The sequence below is a fragment of the Oncorhynchus mykiss genome, chromosome 30 (genome assembly GCF_057628025.1).
Source record: "Oncorhynchus mykiss isolate SJ-2025 chromosome 30, ASM5762802v1, whole genome shotgun sequence".
NCBI classification, from domain to species: Eukaryota; Metazoa; Chordata; class Actinopteri; order Salmoniformes; family Salmonidae; genus Oncorhynchus; species Oncorhynchus mykiss.
In genome coordinates this window covers 31,811,647-31,834,076 of record NC_143051.1, presented here as the reverse complement: position 1 = coordinate 31,834,076, position 22,430 = coordinate 31,811,647, and the positions used below count along the sequence as shown (strand labels likewise).

General features: G+C 43.8%; 2 protein-coding genes across 17 annotated transcripts in view; one reads left to right on the top strand and one right to left on the bottom strand.

Annotated features, from left to right (window-relative positions):
- Positions 1 to 5,892: 5,892 nt before the first annotated feature.
- LOC110488302 (GA-binding protein subunit beta-1) lies at positions 5,893 to 21,140 on the bottom strand. 11 transcript variants are annotated; one of them, XM_021560481.3, is made up of 8 exons: positions 20,958 to 21,140; positions 14,545 to 14,652; positions 14,167 to 14,334; positions 13,703 to 13,897; positions 13,161 to 13,380; positions 12,421 to 12,591; positions 9,993 to 10,111; positions 5,893 to 9,708 (listed from the first exon to the last, which is right to left on the bottom strand). In XM_021560481.3, the coding sequence occupies exons 2-8, from the start codon at positions 14,650 to 14,652 to the stop codon at positions 9,412 to 9,414; spliced, it is 1,278 nt and encodes a 425-aa protein (XP_021416156.3). In that variant the 5' UTR covers positions 20,958 to 21,140; the 3' UTR covers positions 5,893 to 9,411. The 11 variants fall into 11 exon arrangements, with proteins under 11 accessions (XP_021416156.3, XP_021416158.3, XP_021416157.3 ...); XM_021560483.3 differs by having other exon boundaries at positions 13,227 to 13,380; XM_021560482.3 differs by having other exon boundaries at positions 12,421 to 12,594; positions 13,227 to 13,380; positions 20,958 to 21,132.
- The window catches only part of LOC110488303 (CDC42 small effector protein 1), a 36,427-nt gene continuing 34,416 nt past the window's right edge, over positions 20,420 to 22,430 (top strand). For 3 of the 6 annotated variants that reach the window (XM_090228413.1, XM_021560489.3, XM_090228402.1), the window contains exons 1-2: positions 20,434 to 20,595; positions 21,068 to 21,212. The gene's annotated coding sequence lies outside the window, so the exon portion shown is untranslated. Of the gene's footprint in view, positions 20,596 to 21,067; positions 21,213 to 22,430 lie in introns of those variants that run through there. The other 3 variants (XM_090228401.1, XM_090228405.1, XM_090228410.1) reach the window with 3 other exon arrangements.

The window sequence follows — 22,430 nt, the reverse complement described above, 5'->3', positions numbered from 1 at the left end:
GCTGACATTAGTTAGCATTTGGCTCATTAAATTAAATGTAACTTCCTTCATACTGGATACAGAGACATAGAAATGGTATCCACAAGTTCATCTAACTCTGGAGAAGTAGATAAAAGGCCTCATTGTCAAAATCCTGAAGTATCCCTTTAAACTCAGAGGAGGAGTGCTCTCAAATCGGAGCAAAATGCAAAGGAAAACAAATGTTTTTATTCAACAAATTCAGGTAGGTCCCTCCCTGTTCCGTCCCACTTGGTTCCTAGTGAACCAAGATAAAATCACATAAACATTCCTGTCAGAATGCTCTTGTTTGTACAACAAGTCTCTCTTAGGTTTAATTTAGGGTCACATATGCTAAGGAAAACCCAAAGACACTTGGGAGTTGAAATACAACACATTTTTGATTTGCAGGAAGGGGAATGAAATTATTATTTTGAATGATCTATACCCTGTAATAATGTGATTGGATTCCTGTGAATGGCTATCTGCAAGTGCTGACTATTCGTCAAGCACTAGTTTCCCTGCGTGAAGTGAAGTGTAGGCTCCTCAATCACCAATTTTGAAGTCTGTGAAAAAAGAGGGAACAGGTTAAAGCCATCAAATTATACAAATTCTCCCTATAAGATCAGATAAGATTTGGTTAATAATGTGATTGGTTACCTGCATGTTTAACACTGCCAGGTCTCTCACCAGAATCCTCTCAGTACGGATGAGGTAGTTGACTGGTTTGGGCTTGGAGAAGAGGGAATATGTTTACAGACATTTCCAGTATGTTGTTTAATAGAAAACGAGTGACTTGATGTTAATGTTTAATATCCTCTAAAGACTAAAGAGTATCAGAATGGATAGACTCATGGAGATAGGAACACACAATGGTCCAGACCAAGAGATTAAAGCCAGACAGGTCCACTGACCAACCTTTTTAACCACATACTAAGAAACAAGACAGGATCGATTTAAGTCAGTTTGAATGATAGATTGTTTTTGAACCAATCCTGCTAACGAAGCATGGATTGCATGGATTGCCATGCCAATATCATATTGCCACGATTAAATTGGCAAGAGCAGAACAGACTGGTACCCAGACTATTGATAGGCCTATTCTTACCTGAACAAGGACTGGGTCTTCCTGGCCCAGGGTGGGCTCATGATCTTTATGAATAAAACAATTAAGGATTATTTTCTTTAAGTTTAACAGGTTGGTTTCAAAGCGCATGTTTGTTTGTTTTTATTAATGGCTTCTGGGCTACATTGAACAAAGTATCAAATCTCCTCTGGGCTTGCTAGGAATCATATCTATTCTATGTCCCAAATGGCACCCTATTCCCTATGTAGTGCACAAGGCTACTTTTGACCAAAGCCCTGGTCAAAAGTAGTGTACTAAATAGGGAATAGGGTGTCATTTGGGACAAACTAAGTGTCCGTCCAGACTTAAATATGTAATACTGCTGTCTGGACATTGTAAACTCTATAAACTTACTGTCCTCAACCGTGACACGGGCCACAAGGTGTTCTGTCGATCCTCGCCAACGCTGTGATATTTCCAATACAAGTAGACTGCTGAACCATTCGCAAGCATCAGACAAGCTGCACACAGAAGCGTCCACTTGCAGATCAATCTCAGCGGGCTCGCTGTCAAAAAACTAATGAACATAGCCCTACTCATTATCGCCCTTAATACTGCAGTGATTTTGACACTTATTTGTTAGAATTACAGGGTTTTCTGGGGAACCAAAAATATGACAAATTATTCCATACGTGGTTGTTTGCTGCCACAATGGGATAAAAATATTTACCAAACTGATTAAAAAACACTAAACAGTGACGTCAATTAAATTGAATTTCGGGCGTGATAGTTTATACAATTGTGAACTATGAAGCATGGTTGAGAGAATGGTAGCCTAACAGCAGATACATAACTATTTGTGGAACAATCTTTAAAATTATTAAATGTGACCTTTTGGTGCCTCTAAATCTAGGGCAATTCAGAAAGCTGATTGAGGACCTTAACTGATTGTTTTCTTTATTTTTTTTATGACTGTCTGTGTTTTCTTTCTTCTTGCATTTTATGTGTGTATTTCTGTAATTCAGGGCTCATCTGTAAAAGAGACATTGTGCTCAGTATGACTCCCTGATAAATATAAAGGTTAAATCTGGCTTAAATCAACAAAGATATTTGACTTTACCCAGAGGCCAAATCTGAGGGGGCTGGTACATAAAGCATACAGATTACATCACATACATAGTTATATACGAACTGACTATATCGATTTATCAATAAATTCAGGAACCCGCTCATCTTAAGGTGCTTGATGTCTTCTGTATCATACTATCACGTTTCAGGTAAGGCACAGATGCAGACAGTGTCAAAGTAACAAAAGTAATCCAGATAGGGTGCAAACAGGAGACAAAGGGCTGTGAGACATGGGTTTAATTCTGGAAACATGAAAAGTGGGATGTACACGGAGGGTACGAGGCAACAGAAGACGAACAGCAGAGGGGCTAATGATCTTGGAAAGGGGGAAGATTTTGCATGATTCCAACAGGAGGGGCAGATCCCAGGTGGACAGCCATACCTTCTGCCCGAGACGATACCGGGGAGTCAGGGTCCGGTGGCGATCCACTTGTCGTTGATACCTGGAGGTGGTATTGAGAAGGGCTGACCGGGCTCTCTTCCAGGTACGACGACAGCAGCGGACAAACATCTGGGCCAAAGGTATACCGACCTCTTCCTCCTGCTCAGGGAAGAGCGGGGGCTGATAGCCCAGGGAACACTCAAAGGGAAATAGACCCGTGGCAGAGCAAGGAAGGGTGATGTGGGTGTATTCGACCCATACTAGTTGCTGGCTACGGGTGGTGGGGTTGGCGGAGACCAGGCAGCACAGAGTCGTCTCCAGGTCTTGGTTGGCTTGCTTCAACTGGCCGTTGGACTGGAACCCGGAGGACAGGCTGGCTGACGACCCAATGAGTGTGCAGAACGCCTTCCAGAACCATGACGAGAACTGAGGACCCTGGTTGGAGACCATGTCCACTGGCAGTCCATGGATCCAGAAGACGTGAAGCACAATGAGCTGGGCTGTCTCTTTGGCTGAGGGTAGCTTGGGGAGAGGAATGAGGTGGGCGGCTTTGGAAAACCGATCCACTACAGTCAGGATGGCGGTGTTGCAATCAGGCAAGGGAAGACCCATGACAAACTAGAGACCAGACCCGGTGAGGGACAGGCAGAGCTTGAAGGAGACCAGCTAGAGCTTGCCAGGGAGTCTTGTCCTTTGCACAGATCGTGCATGCAGCGACGAACGCGGAGACGTCAGGAACCATGGTAGGCCACAAAAAGCTTTGTCGCTTAAAGGCCAGGGCCCACCGACTGGAGGACTGGAGGAGTGGGCCCACTCCAGGACCGAGGAGCGGACCGCGTCAGGAACGAACATCCGGTTATCTGAGCCCCCCGGGGTTCGGCTGGGATTGCTGCGCCTGACGAACCTGCTTCCCTATACCTCAGGTGAGATATTCCAATTTATTGTGGTCGGTCCACGCAACGAACGGATGTTCTGCCTCTTCCAGCCAGTGCCTCCACTCCAACGCCATCTTCACCGTGAGAAGCTCACGATTTCCCACATCTTAGTTCCTCTCCGTGGCATTGGGGGCGGTGGGAGAAGGCGGTGCAAGGATGTAACTTGAGGTCCAGGGCGTAGGCTGGGGACCAATCCACCACCTCTCTCACCTTTCCGGGATCCATCTGTACACTCCCTGCAGCGATGATGTAATCCAGAATGGGGATGGCGGAATGATGGAATTCGCACTTCTCCTCTTTTACAAAAAGCTGGTTCTCCAGGAGGCGTTGGAGAACCTGTCAGATGTGGAGAACGTGTTCTTGGGCGGAAAGGGAGAAGACGAGGATGTCATCAAGGTAGACGAAGAAGAACCGGTTCAACATGTCACGGAGAACATCATTAACCAGAGCCTGGAATACAGTGGGGGCATTGGTGAGACCAAATGGCATGACCAGACACTTTTAGTGACCGCTGGCCGTGTTGAATGCAGTCTTCCACTCGTCCCCTTCCCGTATCAGCACCAGGTGGTAGGCGTTCCGTAGGTCCAGCTTGAGAACACGGTGGCCCCCTGGAACGGCTCGAAGGCCGAGGAGATGAGGGGTACCGGTTCTTCACTGATGTCGTTGAGACCCCGGTAGTCGATGCACGGGCACATGGTTTTGACCTTCTCCACAAAGAACCCTGCTCCTGCGGGGAGATCAGTTATGATCTCATGCAACATATTTTGTGACTGGCATCAGATGATGAGTTCAAGGATATTATTTGAGAGAACCTTTGCCTCGTTCCCTTCACTTTGCCTCGTAGGCAAGCACCAAATAGTTTTTCACAGTGGTCTATGGGAAAAATAAGGTGAAGACATCCCAGATAATTTGTACACAAGTGATTTTTTTCCAACTCTGTCAACAAGAAACACTGCACCTAAATACTGCACAGAATTGGCAGTTTTGTACACAGTACACTATCTAGAACCCAAAAGGGTTCTTTGGCTGTCCCCATAGGAGAACCCTTTAAAGAAACCTTTTTGGTTCCATGTAGAACTCTTTTGGTTCCAAGTGAACCCTTTTGGGATCCATATAGGACCCTTTCCACAAAGGGTTCAACATGGAACCCAAAAAGGTTCTACATGGAGCCAAAAAGGGTTCTCCCTGGAACCAAACAGGGTTCCCTCAAATGGGGAGAGCCGAAGAACCCTTTTGGAACCCTTTTTTCTAAGAGTGTAGGCTATTCATCTCTCATACACTCTTACTTACGGACTACAAGAAAATAGATGTGAGAACACTGTGATCCAAGATTATTTACAGACATGTTCATTCACATAGTCATACATGACTTTATATATAGATTGACCTGTGGCTAGAAAAAGTTTTGATTATCTGGTGGTCACAAGAAAAAGTAGGACTTCTGGGAACCACCATAGTACAGCTGAACAGCACAACTACATTGGTATACCGCTGCATAATGTCTATGTAGATGAAGATTACTCTATTGTCCATTGTCACAGAGTAACAAGAGAAATACAGTGAGTTCCAAAAGTATTGGGACAGTGACACATTTTTTTATTTGGCTCTGTACTCCAGCACTTTAACTATGAGGTTAACGGGCAGACTGTCAGCTTTAATTTGATAGTATTTTCATCCATATTGGGTGAAATTTAGAAATTACAGTACTATTTGTAAATAGTCCCCCACCCCCCCATTTTAGTGAACCAAAAGTATTGAGACAAATTCGCTTATTTGTGTATTAAAGTAGTGAAAAGTTTAGAATTTGGTCCCATATTCCTAGCACGCAATGACTACATCAAGCTTGTGACTCTACACACTTGTTGGATGCATTTGCTGTTTGTTTTGGTTGTGTTTCAGATTATTTTGTGCGAAATAAAAATGAATGGTAAATAACATTGTGTCATTTTAAGAATAGATAATAATAAGAATAGAAGATGTTTCTGCTCGTCGAACATCTCATTCCAAAATCATGGGAATTCAAGGTGCTATTAGGAGCAACATGGAGTCACATTAAATCCCTCACGTAGTCTCTTTGGGCGCGATCCAAACATGTTCGAATCAATTTCAACTTAATGTGCGGATAATAGGAGAATGAGCGATGAACAAGAGGAACACAATTATTTACTCCTCTTCATTATCCACTGATGCCATTTCTGTGCTGTAGCCCCTTAGGGAGAACATTTACACGAAGCCTAAGAGCCACGGAGGGAAATAAGTCTAACTCCTTCACAAGGGATTTCTGTATTGTGAAATGTATATATCTTGACAACTTGATTGCTGACATGCAAAACATTTTGGGACTATATCAACAATGGACTAATGAAACAAATACCAAAAGATCATTTTTGGGTGGAATTTTCCTTTAACACAGATGTGAACAGGGGGTTACAGCAGCAGGCAGAAATACAATAGAAGCATCTATTACACAGGTTATTGTAGGGTAACCCGCATGGTGTTAGAAGAAAAAGCAGTTCTCATAAAAGAGTTTGCATTTATTTGATGCTTAAAAATAGTCCATACACTTCTCTTGAAATAACAAAACAATTATACAAAACCATCCTACATTATTCATTACACAACTTGTGGCAAGATCATCATTCCTTATCAAGAGGAAAGTCCCTAATAGTGTTCTGTTGATTTCAAAATGGTGTCTGCTGTGATGTCTGTTATCACAAAAACACTGCTATACTGTATCCCAATAGAGAGATCTAGTAAGAATTCTGGATCAGGTATATTCTATTATAATATGCTTTAGTGAGATGCTTTATGATAAAAGTCAAATGATTAAACATTTTGAGGCTTCACAGGAGGTGATTGCAAATCCAAAACAGTTGGAGAACTTGGCATGCACGCATCAAATGAGGGAAGTTGAAGGGAAATTACCCCCCAAAAACTATCAGTCCATTGTTGATAGAAACACCAAAAAGGTAGTTTGAGTGGAGTTTTCCTTTAAAATGTGGCTGGGCCTTTGAACCCAAGATCCACATCGCTTGAGCTTGTATTTTATATTATCTCGATAGAAAGTACAAATGCATTCTTACATAAATGACAACTTGTCATAGCGATAAGGGAGTTAGAAAATAAGTATTTAATAAAGCTTCAATATCACTGTGGGATACTCTACAGTTGTTCCACATTCTGTATTAGTAGCAAAACAACTGGATTGAGGGAAAGAAATATAGATATATGATCCCTGTTCAATGTCATTTCAGACCTCAGTCCGTTAGTGTAGTGCCACCTGCTGGTCAACATATGGAACAATGCATAAAACAGAGGAAATTGTACTGAGCCACGAGTTCTCCATCTCTGAGAAGACTGAGGTTATCCAACACTGAGGTTATCCAAGCACGTGGCAGATACCAGTTCTAACATTTTAAAGACAGTTTATCGTTTTTTAATCAAAGCAATCAAAGTACACAGTCATTCATGGCTCGGTCAAGTGGCCACAACTGTGAAAGCGGTAGCGAAACAGGTAAAGCTACAACAGTCAAATCATGGTAAATATGATTATTCATCAAATTGGTGCATACTAAACATGTTCAACTATACAATCTAGCAAAGAGATGCCAAATGAAAGATGTGCTCATATTTCATATATAGGCAGTTTACATCCCATTGCATTCAGATACACTTAAAAAAATACAATTTTATATGTACATAAGAAAAAGGCTTGTGGAGAGCTTATAAAATATAACTATTAGTCATGAAGAATATTGACTTCTGAACAAAGGAAGAGACAGGTCTTTGTTTACAATAGGTGAGTGGAGAGGGCAATAGGCCAGAGGAACGGTATTCCAGCAAAACAGCAGACCTCTTCCTCCAATAACTTCAAAAGGGGCAGTAGAGGTATTGGGGCTGGTAAGTAAAAGGGTTATCGGAGGGGGTTTCAATTCTGGAACCAAAAATTGGTGGTGTATTTCATCCGCCCAGTTAGCCATGGTGAAATCAATTGTTCAAGATGTACGCTCCTCTCAAAAACTGAAAACTCCTCTCAAAAACTTTTGGTAATGTGTATACACGCGCACACACACTACCAAAAGTATGTGGACACCTGCTTGTCGAACAGCTCATTCCAAAATCATGGGCATTAATATGGAGTTGGTCCCCCCCTTTGCTACAAAGTTGGAAACACAGAATCATCTAGAATGTCACTGGATGCTGTAGCTTTAAGATTTCCCTTCACTGGAACTAAGGGGCCTAGCCTGTCCGAGACGATTATTCCTCCTCCACCAGATTTAACAGTTGACACTATGCAGTCAGGCAGGTAGCATCCTCCTGGCATACGCCAAACCCAGACTGACAGATCGTGAAGCGTGATTCATCACTCCAGAGAACGCATTTCCACTGCTCTAGAGTCCAATGGCGGCGAGCTTTACACCACTCCAGCCAACGCTTGGCATTGCGCATGGTGATCTTAGGCTTGGGCGTGGCTGCTCGGCCATGGAAACCCATTTCACGAAGCTCCCGACGAACAGTTCTTGTGCTGACGTTGCGTCCAGAGGTAGTTTGGAACTCGGTAGTGAGTGTGGCAAGAGAGGACAGGAGACTTTTACGCGCTACAGCACTTGGCAGTCCCGTTCTGTGAGCTTGTGTGGCCTACCACTTCGCGGCTAAGCCGTTGTTGCGCCTAGATATATTCACTTCACAATAACAGCACTTACAGTTGACCGAGACAGCTCGAACAGGGCAGAAATTTGATGAACAGACTTGTTAAGGTGGCATCCTAGGACAGTGAAACATTGAAAGCCACTGAGCTCTTCAGTAAGGCCATTCTACTGCCAATGTTTGTCTATGGAGACCGCATGTCTGTGTGTTCAATGTTATATCCTGTCAGCAACGGGTGTTGCTGAAGTAGCCAAATCCACTCATTTGAAGTGGAGTCCACATACTTTTGTTTATAGTGTATCAACATCGTTAATTTTATGAGACACCCTTATTCCTGTCCGTCTCTGGGGAATGGGGCTACTAGTGATTAAAGCCACGGGGGCATTAAAACGATGGGAAGTTCATCTTTGTGTCAACATCAGCGGGAGGAAAGTTGTGGCTTGTTCAACAGTAAACCTACAATCACTACCGCACTATGGAAGTGCCACTGACGACAACTAGAGGACAAAGCTTAACGTGGTGCCACGAAAGGCAAAACACTGCCATTCACAACTTTGAAACAATTCATTATTACACTGTGAATGATGAGCCCAATACATGCGGAGAATGACTGTTGCCAACTACATGCGCTGTCATTTCTCATGTAAGAGGGTTATTTTGAAATAGGAAGTGGGCATGCTTAAGTACCATTCCCATTGCCCATGGTGGTGGGTGGTTGGATGGAAGACTGAGGCAGAGGGAGACTTTTGAGACCTGAAGGAGTTGAACAAAACAGCGTTCTCTCCAACAAACCTGTCCTCTGGTTCTATGGATGGACGTGTCTAATAAACTTTGGATGTGCATCTTGGTCACCTTAGGACATGCTGTTGGAACCATGAAAAATGCATTTCCCCACACAACATTGACATGTCTCAGACACCATAGATATCCGAGACCGAGCGCCCGAGGCCCCGTTTTTCCCAGGGAGCATAGACGTTCTTCAGCTAGGCAACCTTACAGAGTCACAGGCTGAGCAGGTCCCGTTCCTGCTCCTCAATCAATATAATCAGCTCCTCGCTTCGCTATTTGTAAAAAATAAAACACAAATAAACACAGTTGAGGAAAATAGAACGGCAGAAAAAGTAAATATTGTACAAAAACAAAACATAGCAGAAAAATAATTAACAAAAGAGCTATGAAACCACCAACAGGCTGGCCTGTCGCCTGAGTCCACGTGTCCATTTCTCCTTCAGTCAGTGACATCAGTCTGTCTGACATTATGAGATGACCTCGGTGTGGGAGGGCGCTGAGTCCACCAGCGTCACCTGCTCCTCGGCCGAGTCCAGCCCCTCCGTCTTGATGATGATGTCTCCCTCCTGGAGCATCACCTCCTCCTGCACCTCCTCCTCACCCCCAACCACCTCCTCCTGCTCCGAGGTGCCGTTGGTATGGCTGTGCGACATTGCCTCCAGCTTCATGCGGTACTGCTCTGCTTCCTGCTCCTTGCACATCAGCTGCTGCCGGTACTCCTGGGCCTTCCGGTTGGCCTCCTGCAGCTGCCTCTGTAACTGCTCCTGGATAGAGGGATGGATGGATGGAGAAAAGGAGACCGAAATGTCAGACTGCAGGTCACACACACACTTGCACCCCACTTGTGCCAACTCCACAGTATCAAAGTACCAAAATAATCTAAGGGTTTCATATAATCTATGCAAAAACATTTTCACAGCAGATTCAAAAATCTCTAGAGCAATATTAAATAAAACTGGTTAAATCAGTTAAAATGGCAGAAGAATATCAGTTCAATGTATTGCACAAGAGAGAAAAAAAATGATCTAAGAAGTGGTCCGCCCCTGACCGTGTCTCCAGACTCCATGTGGTTGGCCGAGGCCTCCAGTTTCCTCTTGCGGGAGGGCGGGGGCTGGGGTTCCTCATCAACCACCTCCTCTGTCACCTGATTGGCTGGCATCGCCAACACTGCAAATCAACAGACAACAGTTCAGAGCCTGGAGGATCATACAGTCTCAAAAGTGACTATATGTCACTTATTAAAATAGTGCATTCGGAAAGTATTCAGACCCCTAGACCTTCCACATTTTGTTACATTACAGCCTTATTCTACAATGTATGCAATCATTTCCCCCCCTCCATCTACACACAATACCCCATAATGACAAAAATAGGTTTTTACAAATGTATTATAAAAAAAAATAATAATAAAAAAAACACACATTTACACAAGTATTCAGACCCTTTACTCAGAACTTTGTTGAAGCACCTTTGGCAGCGATTACAGCCTGCAGTCTTCTTGGGTATGAATTTGGGGTATCTCTCCCGCTCTCTGCAGATCCTCTCAAGCGCTGTCAGGTTGGATTGGGAGCATTGCTGCACAGCCATTTTCAGGTCTCTCCAGAGATGTTCAAATCGGGATCAAGTCCGAGCTCTGGCTGGGCCACTCAAGGCCATTCAGAGACTCTTGCGTTGTCTTGGCTGTGTGCTTAGGGTCGTTATCCTGTTGGAATGGGAAGCGTCGCCCCAGTCTGAGGTCCTGAGCGCTCTGGAGCAGGTTCTCTCTGTACTTTGCTCCGTTCATCTTTCCCCTCGATCCTGACTAGTCTCCCAGTCCCTGTCGCTGAAAAACACCCCCACAGCATGATGCTGCCACCACCATGCTTCATCATTCAGGCCAAATAGTTAGTTCAGGCCAATCTTGGTTTCAACAGACAAGATAATCTTTTTCTTTTCTTTTTTTTTTTTTTATATATTTTTTTTACATGGTCTGAGAGTCCTTTAGGTGCCTTTGGCAAACTCCAAGCGGGCTGTCATGTGCCTTTTACTGAGGATTGGCTTCCGTCTGACCACTCAACCATAAAGGCCTGATTGGTGGGGTCCTGCAGAGATGGTTGTCCTTCTGGAAGGAACTCTGGAGTTCTGTCAGAGTGCTCATCGGGTTCTTGGTTACTTGCCTGACCAAGGCCCGCCCCCCCGATTGCTCAGTTTGGCCGGGCGGCCAGCTCTAGGAAGAGTCTTGGCGGTTCCAAACTTCTTCCATTTAAGAATAATGGAGGCCACTGTTCTGTTTTGGTACCCTTCCCCAGATCTGTGCCTCAACACAATCCTGTCTCGGGGCTCTACAGACAATTCCTTCAACCTCATGGCTTGGTTTTTACTCTGACATGCACTGTCAACTGTGGGGCCTTGTGTCAACTGTCACTGTCAACTGTGGGCACAAGTGTGTGCCTTCCCAAGTTATGTTCAATCAATTGAATTTAGCACAGGAGGACTCCAATCAAGTTTTAGAAACATCTCAAGGATGATCAATGGAAACAAGATGCACCTGAGCTCAATTTCAAGTCTCATAGCAAAGAGTCTGCTTACTTATGTAAATAATTTATTTATACATTTTAAAAAAAATCTAAAAACCTTTCCTTGCTTTGTCATTATGGGGTATTGTGTGTAGATTGAATAAATAAAACATTTTCCTCATAAATTTTAGAATAAGGCTGTAACGTAACAAAATGTGGGGAAGGGATCTGAATACTTTCCGATTGCACTGTACATTAATGATGAAGTAGAACACACAGTTCTACAAAGCAACTTGCACAAAAAAATCTGCCAGAAAGCTAAAAAATGTTGTCTACAAATTCAAGATTCACATTGTAACAACAATAAGGTTTCTTGTGGTTAAGTGGACATTCCAACATATTGCTAAACTTACTACTTTAATATTGCGTTCATAACCAAGTGAGAAGGGGGTAATTACCAGATCAGAAATCATAAATACCAGTTGGATGCATTCACGTTCTTTGAACTCGTTGAGAAACACAGATTGGCTAATGGCCAACAAGCTGCGTCAACCATACTAATAGATTGCTTTTTATAAATAATGTTTTGTTGTATTTAACAACCGAAAATGCTGTTATCGAGGTAATTGCCTTAATAGGTGACCTCAGAGGTCAGCATATGGGAGAGGTTGGAACTCAGGGATGATGGATGAGTTTCCCACTAGTAATAGTAGTACCAGTTGGAGGGGCGATAGTGGATTTTTCCCTGTCATATGTGGTAAATACCACCTTCCCACTTGGTTATGAACACAGCATTAGAACACCAGCCTACCCTTAGACTAAAAAGAGCTTTCAATTGAGATTCTCCACTGAGTGTGCTTTTTAGTCCAGGAGTAGGATCTGGGAAACTGTTCCCAAATGGATAGGGGCTATGGGAAGTGGCTACAGGCTGAAATGGAACAGGGTAACTGTTAAGTGACCAAAAGGGAGACGTTCGCTTACTCTGTTGTCCGTGCTGCATGGTGACAAAGAATGGCTGACCAAGCCCTCCAGTCTGCAGGTTGCCGTGTTGGTCGGTAACTATGGTGATAACCCTTTGACCTTGCTCGTTCACCATGTGCTGGATGCTGCCAGGGTCCAAAGAATTGGCTGCTATGGCTTCCTCAGATTCAACTGCTGTCAGACAAGGGGTCAAATAGGGAGAGAGAGGAGGGAAAAGTTCAAGTTAACTGTCGACTGCAGCTCTTGTCCTGGGAAATAGTTCATAAGCCTATATACACTGTAGTTTGTGGCAGTCAACATGTCGACTCAATATTCTCGTTTAAATAAGCATTACATACAGTAACATGCTAAAGCTCAAAGGAATTCAAGCTGTGAGAAAGTATTTACATCTGAACGCTGAGAATTAATGTTTATTTTCAGCATGACCTTTTACTCCCACATATTGCATATTGTGGTGGTAGCTACCCGTTTGTGTGGGTCCAACACAGCATCAGCAGACTTTATTAGCTTATAAGATCAGAGTGATAAAAGCCAGGCACTAGATTAGAGAAAACAAAGGAGCTTGGGGCATATTGCTCTGAGGCAGGGGGATCCTTGAACTCTTATGCGGCTATTAACTGGAGACACAGTTTCCATAACATAAAAGCAGTAAGATGGACACATTTCAGCCACAAAACCTTTTGTCTTCTGACAATAGTATGAACCCTAGCCTAGTCTGTGTGTATAAACCCAGTAGCTACCAGAGTTGGCCTTGGCAGCGTTGTTGAGGAGGTCGGCCAGGTTGACCACGCCCCCCTGGAGCCTACCAGAGTTGGCCTTGGCAGCGTTGTTGAGGAGGTCCGCCAGGTTGACCACGCCCCCCTGGAGCCCTGGGATGCCCTGGATGATAAACTGAGGCTGGGCCGAGCTCCCCGTCATGCCAGCCTCTGCATTCATGTTCACCTGGTTCTGCATTCCTTCCTATAGACAGACACATCGTCAACACTATCAGAGCATACATACAACACACCGCCACAGACAGGGGAGACCGTCAAGATAGAAATCATAAGAGTTCCTACAAACAAAAGAGAGGAAGTTGTGCATTGAAATAAGTAGTAATGAAAAAACGTCTGTATCTGGATAATTATGTAAATGCATTGTAATCCTAAAGGAGCATAATGTCAAATAAGTTCAAAATAATGTATTTTTGAGTGCAAGTCCTTTGGTACATTATTTTTGGAGTCCATAATAATTTTGCATGGAGAACTTTCAATTAAACTCCACATGCAACTTAAGGTCTCACCTGTAGTAGGAGCATAAGGTCTGCATTCTGGATGTCTCCTGCGATGTCGAACGGCGTCTTATCGAATTTACTGAGAGCGTGAACATCTGCGCCATGTTTGACGAGCGTCTCCGCTACCCTTTGGTGGCCGTTCTGGGCGGCCCAGTGGAGAGCAGTCATCTTCAGCATGTCTTTGGCATTAATGTCTGCTCCACTCTGTAGAGGGTGACCCAGGAGAAATAAGGAGAGGGGAAGGCACCTGGCAGATTTGGATGTTTTTTCGGCTTTCTTCACACATGTATCCACGTTTTCTAGTGTACTTAGATGGAAGACATTTTGGTCAGAGAAAGATTAGGTCTGCATCTGAAATTGGCATCTGGTCAAAAGCAATGCACTATATTAGGAATAGGGTGCCAGGTCAGACCCAACCTAGATATCAGGCCTAAACACAGAATAAACAGCTAAAACCTTAGAGACGTGTGTACCCTGACTAATAGATCCACGATGACTGTGTGGCCCTCTGAAGCGGCCATATGCAGAGGTGTCCTGTCCACTTTGGTTCGGGCGTCCCTGCTGACACCTGCTCTGAGCAGCACCTCGGCGGTGGAATAGTGTCCGTGTTGGGCGGCCAGGTGCAACGGAGATGTGCCCAGCTGCTCAGAGTGCCAAAGAATAAGAGGGACAAAGAGTCAAAAGACCATATAGGTGAATTGGACTGGCACTTTTTTACTTATGAACTTGCATATCTTGTTTTGCATTTAGATCACACAAACCAGCCAAAACCCTGGGATGGGTAAAAGTAGTTCAACTGAAGCAGTTAATAAAAATTGCCCGGATAGAGAAGTTAAGAGAGGAATCATTACCCAGTCTGTGGTGAAGGGAGCCCCGTTGGCCATGAGTGTCCTGACTTCATCGTCCTGGCCTTTCCGTGCAGCCTCAAGTAGCCGCTTCCCCAAATCCACCAGCGACATCTGAGACAACACAATTACAAAGGTTGCAGTATTTGTCCCCATGTGATTGTACACGTATACAACTGTTGCAATTATATTTTCCCTGATCTGGATTTTAACCTTTATTTGATGCTTTTTCATCAAACTGTCCCCTTTTCTTTTTATGTGAGATGGTCCGGCACCATCCTCAGACAACTGATTTCAATTTTGGTCCAATTCTCATTTCTGGAAAGGCTAAAAATAAAGTTTAAATCCAGGCCATGTGACATGATTAACCAAAAAACAGGGCCCTACTTGATAAAGTATTGTAAAGACCCTGGGTTTATAAGCGCGGAAATCGACTCTGCCGCTTGAGCATGCTTTTGCGGCACAGTCGATAGCGCGCAGGACCTCGGGCTCAAAGGTCGAGGGTTCGAGACCTGCTCCCTGCTGTTTCGTTACAGTATGTACTTTTATGCCTGCTTTTGAAACTCAATAATGGGTTAGGGAAGTATTCTAGTAGTAATGGAACTTACAACTTTCACTCCTCACATACTGCTGTTACCGTTTATCCTGCTGCCTAGTCACTTTACCCCTACCTATAGGCAGACACACAAAAGTATGTGGACACCCCTTCAAATTAGCGGATATTGCTATTTCAGCCACACCCGTTGCTGACAGGTAGGGCTGCACGATATATATAGTGTAACGATAGAAAAACGTCTATCATTTATTTCATTGTGTTGCAAATCACTCTTTACGGCAATAGTTTTTATCAATTGGATGACACTTCGCATGGAAATTTGCAACACAAACAAACATGGAGGAGAGTGAACGTGACACATAGCACAGAGATCGTGCCTAAGAGGGGCTACTTCGGTCACATGGACATGGTTTGGGTATGAAAAGTCTGACACAGACCAGAAAACCGTCCTCTGCAAAATATGCCGCAGGCCGGTCCAGACAACAGGCTCAAAACACCACTAACCTCTTACCACCTATGTAAGAATCATGTGAAACAGTACGGAGAGAGTCTACAGATGAGACCCAAAAAAGTAGTAGAGTGCTCAAAACAAACCCCCGACTCAGATGTTGCAAGAGGCTTTTGCTCGCCGCACACCATATGGCAAAGAATCACGAAGATAGGAGATAACAGCTGGCGTTACAACTTACATCTATCTGCAAAGACATGGTCCCAATTTACACGATCGAGAAACAGGGGTTTTATGAGTTGGTACTAACACTCGACCCAAACTACCAAATGCAAATAGATAAGTGACTTGTTTTAATGCCAAAATAACATGCAAAACAGGCAAGCCCCAAAAAATACATTTGTTTGAAACTATAGTTGAAGTGTTTTCCATTTACCTTTTTAGATTTGATACATACATTGTATATTTTGTTACATGCTTAATAAAAAGTGTACAAAGGTTTAAATAAAAGGAAAAATATTCAAATATGATTAAGTACCTTTTTGTTGAGTATAATTCAAAATGTAATAAGAAATAGGCCTTTACGTGTCATTTTATATAAACTATTTATTCATTGAATTTACAGAAAATGTGCTATAATCGTGATATGCGTTGTAATCGGGATATGAAATGACCTATATGGGGATATGAGATTTTGGCCATATCACCCAGCCCTACTGACAGGTGTATAAATTCAAGCACACCTCCATGCAATTTCCATAGACAACATTGGCAGTAGAATGGCCTTACTGAAGAGCTCAGTGACTTTTAATGTGGCACTGTCATAGGATGCCACCTTTCCAACAAGTCAGTTTGTCAAATTCCTGCCCTGCTAGAGCTTCCCTGGTCAACTGTTAATGTTGTTATTGTGAAGTGGAAACATCTAGGAGCAACAACAGCTCAGCTGCAAAGTGGCAGGCCACACAAGCTTACAGAGTGCTGTAGTGCGTAGAAATAATCTGTCCTCAGTTGCAACGTTCAAAACCAAGCTGCAAACCAAGTTGCAAACTACCTCTGGAAGCAACTGTTCGTCTGGAGCTTCATGAAATGGGTTTCCGTGGCCGAGCACAAGCCTAAGGACACCATGCACAATGCCAAGCATCGGCTGGAGTGGTGTAAAGCTCGCCGCCATTGGACTCTGAACGTGTTTTCTGGAGTGATTAATCACGCTTCACCATCTGGCAGTCCGAAGTACAAATTTGGGTTTGGCGGATGCCAGGAGAACTCTACCTGCCCCAATGCGTAGTGCCAACTGTAAAGTTTGGTGGATGAGGAATAATGGTCTGGGGCTGTTTTTCATGGTTCGGCTCAGCCCCTCAATGCTATAGCATACAATGGCATTCTAGACGATTCTGTGCATCCAACTTTGTGGTAACAGTTTGGGGAAGGCCCCTTCCTGTTTCAGCATGACAATGCCCCAGTGCACAAAGGGGGGTCCATACAGAAATGGTTCATCGAGATTGATGTGGAAGAACTCGACTGGCCTGCACAGAGCCCTGACCTCAACCCCATTGAACACCTTTGGGCTAAATTGGAACAATGCGAGCCAGTCCTAATCACCCAACATCAGTGTCTGACCTCACTAATGCTTGTGGCTGAATGGAAGCAGTTCCTGCAACAATGTTCCAACATCTAGTGGAAAGCCTTCCCAGAAGAGTGGAGGCTGGTATAGCAGCAAAGGGTGGACCAAGTCCATATTAATGCCCATGATTTTGGAATGAGATGTTCGATGAGCAGGTGTCCACATACTTTTGGTCATGTAGCGTTAATTTATCAACTGGGTGGTTTGAGCCCTGAATAGATTACAGGCAACAGTCGCACTGAGCTAAAGCGTAGAGCTGCCGCTTTCAAGGTGCGGGACTCTAACCTGGAAGCTTATAAGAAATCCTGCTATGCCCTCCGACGAACCATCAAAAAGGCAAAGCGTCAATACAGGGCCAAGATTGAATCGTATTACACCGGCTCCGACACCAGTCTCATGTGGCGGGGCTTGCAAACTATTACAAACTACAAAGGGAAGCACAGCCGCGAGCTTCCCAGTGACACGGGCCTACCAGACGAGCTAAAATCACTCCTATGCTCGCTTCAAGGCAAGCAACACTGAGGCATGCATGAGAGCATTGGCTGTTCTGGACGACTGTGTGATCACGCTCTCCATAGCCAACGTGAGTAAGACCTTTAAACAAGTCAACATTCACAAGCCTGAGAGGCCAGACGGATTAACAGGACGTGTGCTCTGGGCATGTGCTGACCAACTGGCATGTGTCTTCACTGACATTTTCAACATGTCCCTGATTGAGTCTGTAAAACCAACATGTTTCAAGCAGACCACCAGTCCCTGTGCCCAAGAACACTAAGGCAACCTGCCTAAATGACTAGACCCGTAGCACTCACGTCCATAGCCATGAAGTGCTTTGAAGGGCTGGTAATGGCTCACAACACCATTATCCCAGAAACCCTAGACCCACTCCAATTTGCATACCGCCCAAACAGATCCACAGATGATGCAATCTCTATTGTACTCCACACTGCCCTTTCCCACCTGGACAAAAGGAACACCTATGTGAGAATACTATTCATTGACTACAGCTCAGCGTTCAACACCATAGTACCCTCAAAGCTCATCACTAAGCTAAGGATCCTGGGACTAAACACCTCCCTCTGCAACTGGATCCTGGACTTCCTGAGAGGCTGCTCCTAGGTGGTGAGGTGAGGGTAGGTAGCAACACATCTGCCACACTGATCCTCAACACTGGAGCCACTCAGGGGTGCGTGCTCAGTCTCCTCCTGTACTCCCTGTTCACCCACGACTGCATGGCCAGGCACGACTCCAACATCATTAAGTTTGCAGACGACAACAGTGGTAGGCCTGATCACCGACAACGCAGAGACAGCCTATAGGGAGGAGGTCAGAGACCTGGCGGTGCCAGAATAACAGCCTGTCCCTCAACGTAACCAAGACTAAGGAGATGATTGTGGACTACAGGAAAAGGAGGACAGAGCACGCCCCCATTCTCATCAACAGGGCTGTAGTGGAGCAGGTTGAGAGCGTCAAGTTCCTTGGTGTCCACATTACCAACAAACTAGAACACACACCAAGACAGTCGTGAAGAGGGCACGACAAAGCCAATTCTACCTCAGGAAACTAAAGATTTGGCATGGGTACTCAGATCCTCAAAAGGTTCTACAGCTGTAACATCGAGAGCATCCTGACTGGTTGCATCACTGCCTGGTACGGCAATCGCTCGGCCTCCGACCGCAAGGCACTACAGAGGGTAGTGCATACGGCTTAGTACATAAGCTGCCTGCCATCCAGGACCCCTACACCAGGCAGCGTCAGAGGAAGGCCCTAAAAATGGTCAAAGACCCCAACCCCCCCGCCATAGACTGTTCTGTTTACTACCACTTGGCAAGCGGTACCGAAGTGCCAAGTCTAGGGCAAAAACAGTTCTCAACAGTTTTTACCCCCAAGCCATAAGACTCCTGAAAAGGTAATCAAATGGCTACCCAGAATATTTGCATTGTGTGCCCCCCCCTCAACCCCTCTTTTACGCTGCTGCTACTCTGTTTATCATATATGCATAGTCACTTTAACTATACATTCATGTACATACTACCTCAATTGGCCCGACCAACCCATACCCCCACACATTGGCTAACTGTGCTATCCGCATTGTGTCCCGCTACCCAACCCCTCTTTTTACGCTACTGCTACTCTCCGTTTATCATATATGCATTGTCACTTTAACCATATCTACATGTACATACTACATTCAATCAGCCCGACTAACCGGTACATGTATATAACCTCGCTACTGTTTTTTTCCCACTATTTTTTTTACTGTTGTTTTTGTTTCTTTACTTACCTATTGTTCACCTAATACCTTTTTGCACTGTTGGTTAGAGCCTGTAAGTAAGCATTTCACTGTAAGGTCTACTACACCTGTTGTATTTTGAGTATAAGAAAAGCCATATACCACACACCCTTGTGTATTATTGCTTAAATCTACATCAATTACCTCGTACCACTGCACATGGACTCAATATGCATTTCTCTTTACGAAGCATGTGACAAATACAACATGTGATTTGATTTTCAATTTGGCGTTTAATTGTAAGAAATCAATAGTGAAAGACGCCCTTTCGTTCTGTGGAGTGCATGTGTGACACTACTCCGGAGACAACACAGGTTTGTTTATATTACTGCTGCATAGACTCGTGCAATACAGGCGAATGAGTAGCCATTCCCGATACATGCTTATCAGACGTTCCATTTGAGCATGACACAATGAATGTTGTAAAATACGGAAGTCAGTTATGCTACATATAACATACATCACTCAAAATCCTTTATCATTCATTGCTGACATAAGTGAAGGTAGTTATCCGTAACGTCCAACGGGTAATAGGCTAACTCTACATTTGAAAAACGTTATGATCTGTGGCATGGGCAAACAATGACCCAGCACAAAGTAAAATGTGAATAGCAGATGTGCATTTTTTTTTTAGTTGTCGTTACATAGTAGTTCGCTGATTGGTTATCGGTGACTAATTATTGCTACAATCATGAAAGTCCACTAACATGAGGCTCTCTTCATTGCAAAAGCGTGATGATGATGATGCCATCATTGATGGAGAAGACGAGTAGCCATCTTATGCGCCTCCGTGGTGAAAACGAACAAGAGGCGGCCATGTGTCACATTATCCGTTAATTCTTTCACTCACATTATTTAACAACCACTAACAAAGACATTTAAATACATGACAGGAAACACTGATATTAAGTTGTTGTTTTTCCGGGGGAAGTCAGTAGAGAAATTCCTATTTTACACGAAGAGAAAAAACTACTTCCACATCCGGTTAACGGCATTCTTTCGCGTATGCCTCAAATGGTTTCGCGCAATTTCAAATTTGAACGTTCGATTTATTTAGAATTGCTTGTTTGTCAAAGACGTGAGAGGCAATCACCTTTGTGTACGAGTATTTCTACCACCTATGAGCCTGATGGCGCCAGGTTTGTTATCTAACCAACCATGTAGCTAGCTAGCTAAAGTTAGCAAGTAATAACTACACCTACATTGGCTACAGTAACGTTAGTTAGCAACGTTAACGATACTTTAAAAAGTATGAACATGAACTTTTAAGAAATGAGAAAGTTCTACAAACTTTTGTGCGCGTGATGGATGGATTTTCGCACAATGTGCCAACTTCGAAACTACCACGTTGCGGAGTTACTCGGTCTCGTTGCCAGTCAGATTTAAGATGTGCTCCACATAGTTAGCTAATGCCTGGCTAACTTTAATAACAGCAAACGTTAGCTAGCTAGCTGCAGGCGGAATCCCGAATGGAAGCAAGCTAACGTTGTGTAGTTCTTACCTCGATAAGGCTTCAAATGAATGCTCTTAGGCTGCGGACATAAGTTCCTATACCAAATTATTTTCTCAACTTAGTGAATGAAAATAAACATTATTTTTGTATTTGAACAGATACAAAGATGGCGGCTACTCGACACCGGAGGTGAAAACCGAGCCTTTTGAACCTTCTTGTGGGCGGGCGCATGACTTGGAAAAGTAGCAAGGCCAGATGCGAGATCAGCCTTTCCTCCTTCAATGCCCACTTTAACGCTTTACGGTAAAAATACGAAACTGAACTAATATCAGAGCACATGATGAGACCTGCACCCCTTGCCCAAGCTATAATATATACTGAAAAAAATATATAAACGCAATAATTAACGATTTTACTGAGATACAGTTCAAGAAAATCAATCAATTGAAATAGTTTAATTATACCATCATCTATGGATTTCTCATGACTGGGGTCAAGGTCCACCCACTGGGGAGCCAGGCACAGACGATCAGAATGAGTTTTTCCCCACAAAACAGGCTTTATTACAGAAAGAAACACTTGTCAGTTTCATCAGCTGTTCGGGTAGAAGGTCTCAGACAATCCTGCAGGTGAAGAAGTCGGATGTGGAGGTCCTGGGCTGGCGTTGTTACATGTGGTCTGCGGTTGTGAGGCCGGTTGGTCGTACTACCCAATTCTCGAAAATGAGGTTGGAGGTGGCTTATGGTAGAGAAATGAACATTATCTGGCAACAGCTCTTGGTGGACATTTCTGTAGTCAGCATGTCAATTGCATGCTCCCTCAACTTCAACTCATCTGAGGTGTTGTTTGAATCAGCTTCTTGATATGCCACACATGTCAGGTGGATGGATTATCTTGGCAAAGGATAAATGCTCACTAACAGTGATGTAAACAAATGTGTGTACAAAATTGGAGAGAAATAAGCTTTTTGTACCTCTGGAACATTTCTGGAATATTTTATTTCAGTTCATGAAACATGGGACCAACACATTACATGTTGTGTTTTATATTTTGTATATATATATATATACACACACACACACACTACCGGTTAAAAGTTTGTATACACCTACTCATTCAAGGGTTTTTATTTATTTCACTGTTTTCTACATTGTAGAATAATAGTGAGGACATCAAAACTATGAAATAACACATATGGGATCATGTAGTCCCCAAAAAAAGTGTTAAACAAATCAACATATATTTGTTATTTTAGATTCTTCAAAGTAGGCACCCTTTGCCCTGACAGCTTTGCACACCCTTGGCATTCTCTCAACCAGCTTCACGAGGAATGCTTTTCAAACAGTCTTGAAGGAGTTCTCACAAATGATAATGCCACAAAGCGCAAATCAGATGGGATGGCTTATCGCTGCAGAATGCTGTGGTAGCCATATTGGTTAAGTGTGTCTTGAATTCTAAATAAATCACTGTCACCAGCAAAGCACCCCCACACCTCCTCCTCCATGCTTCACGGTGGGAGCC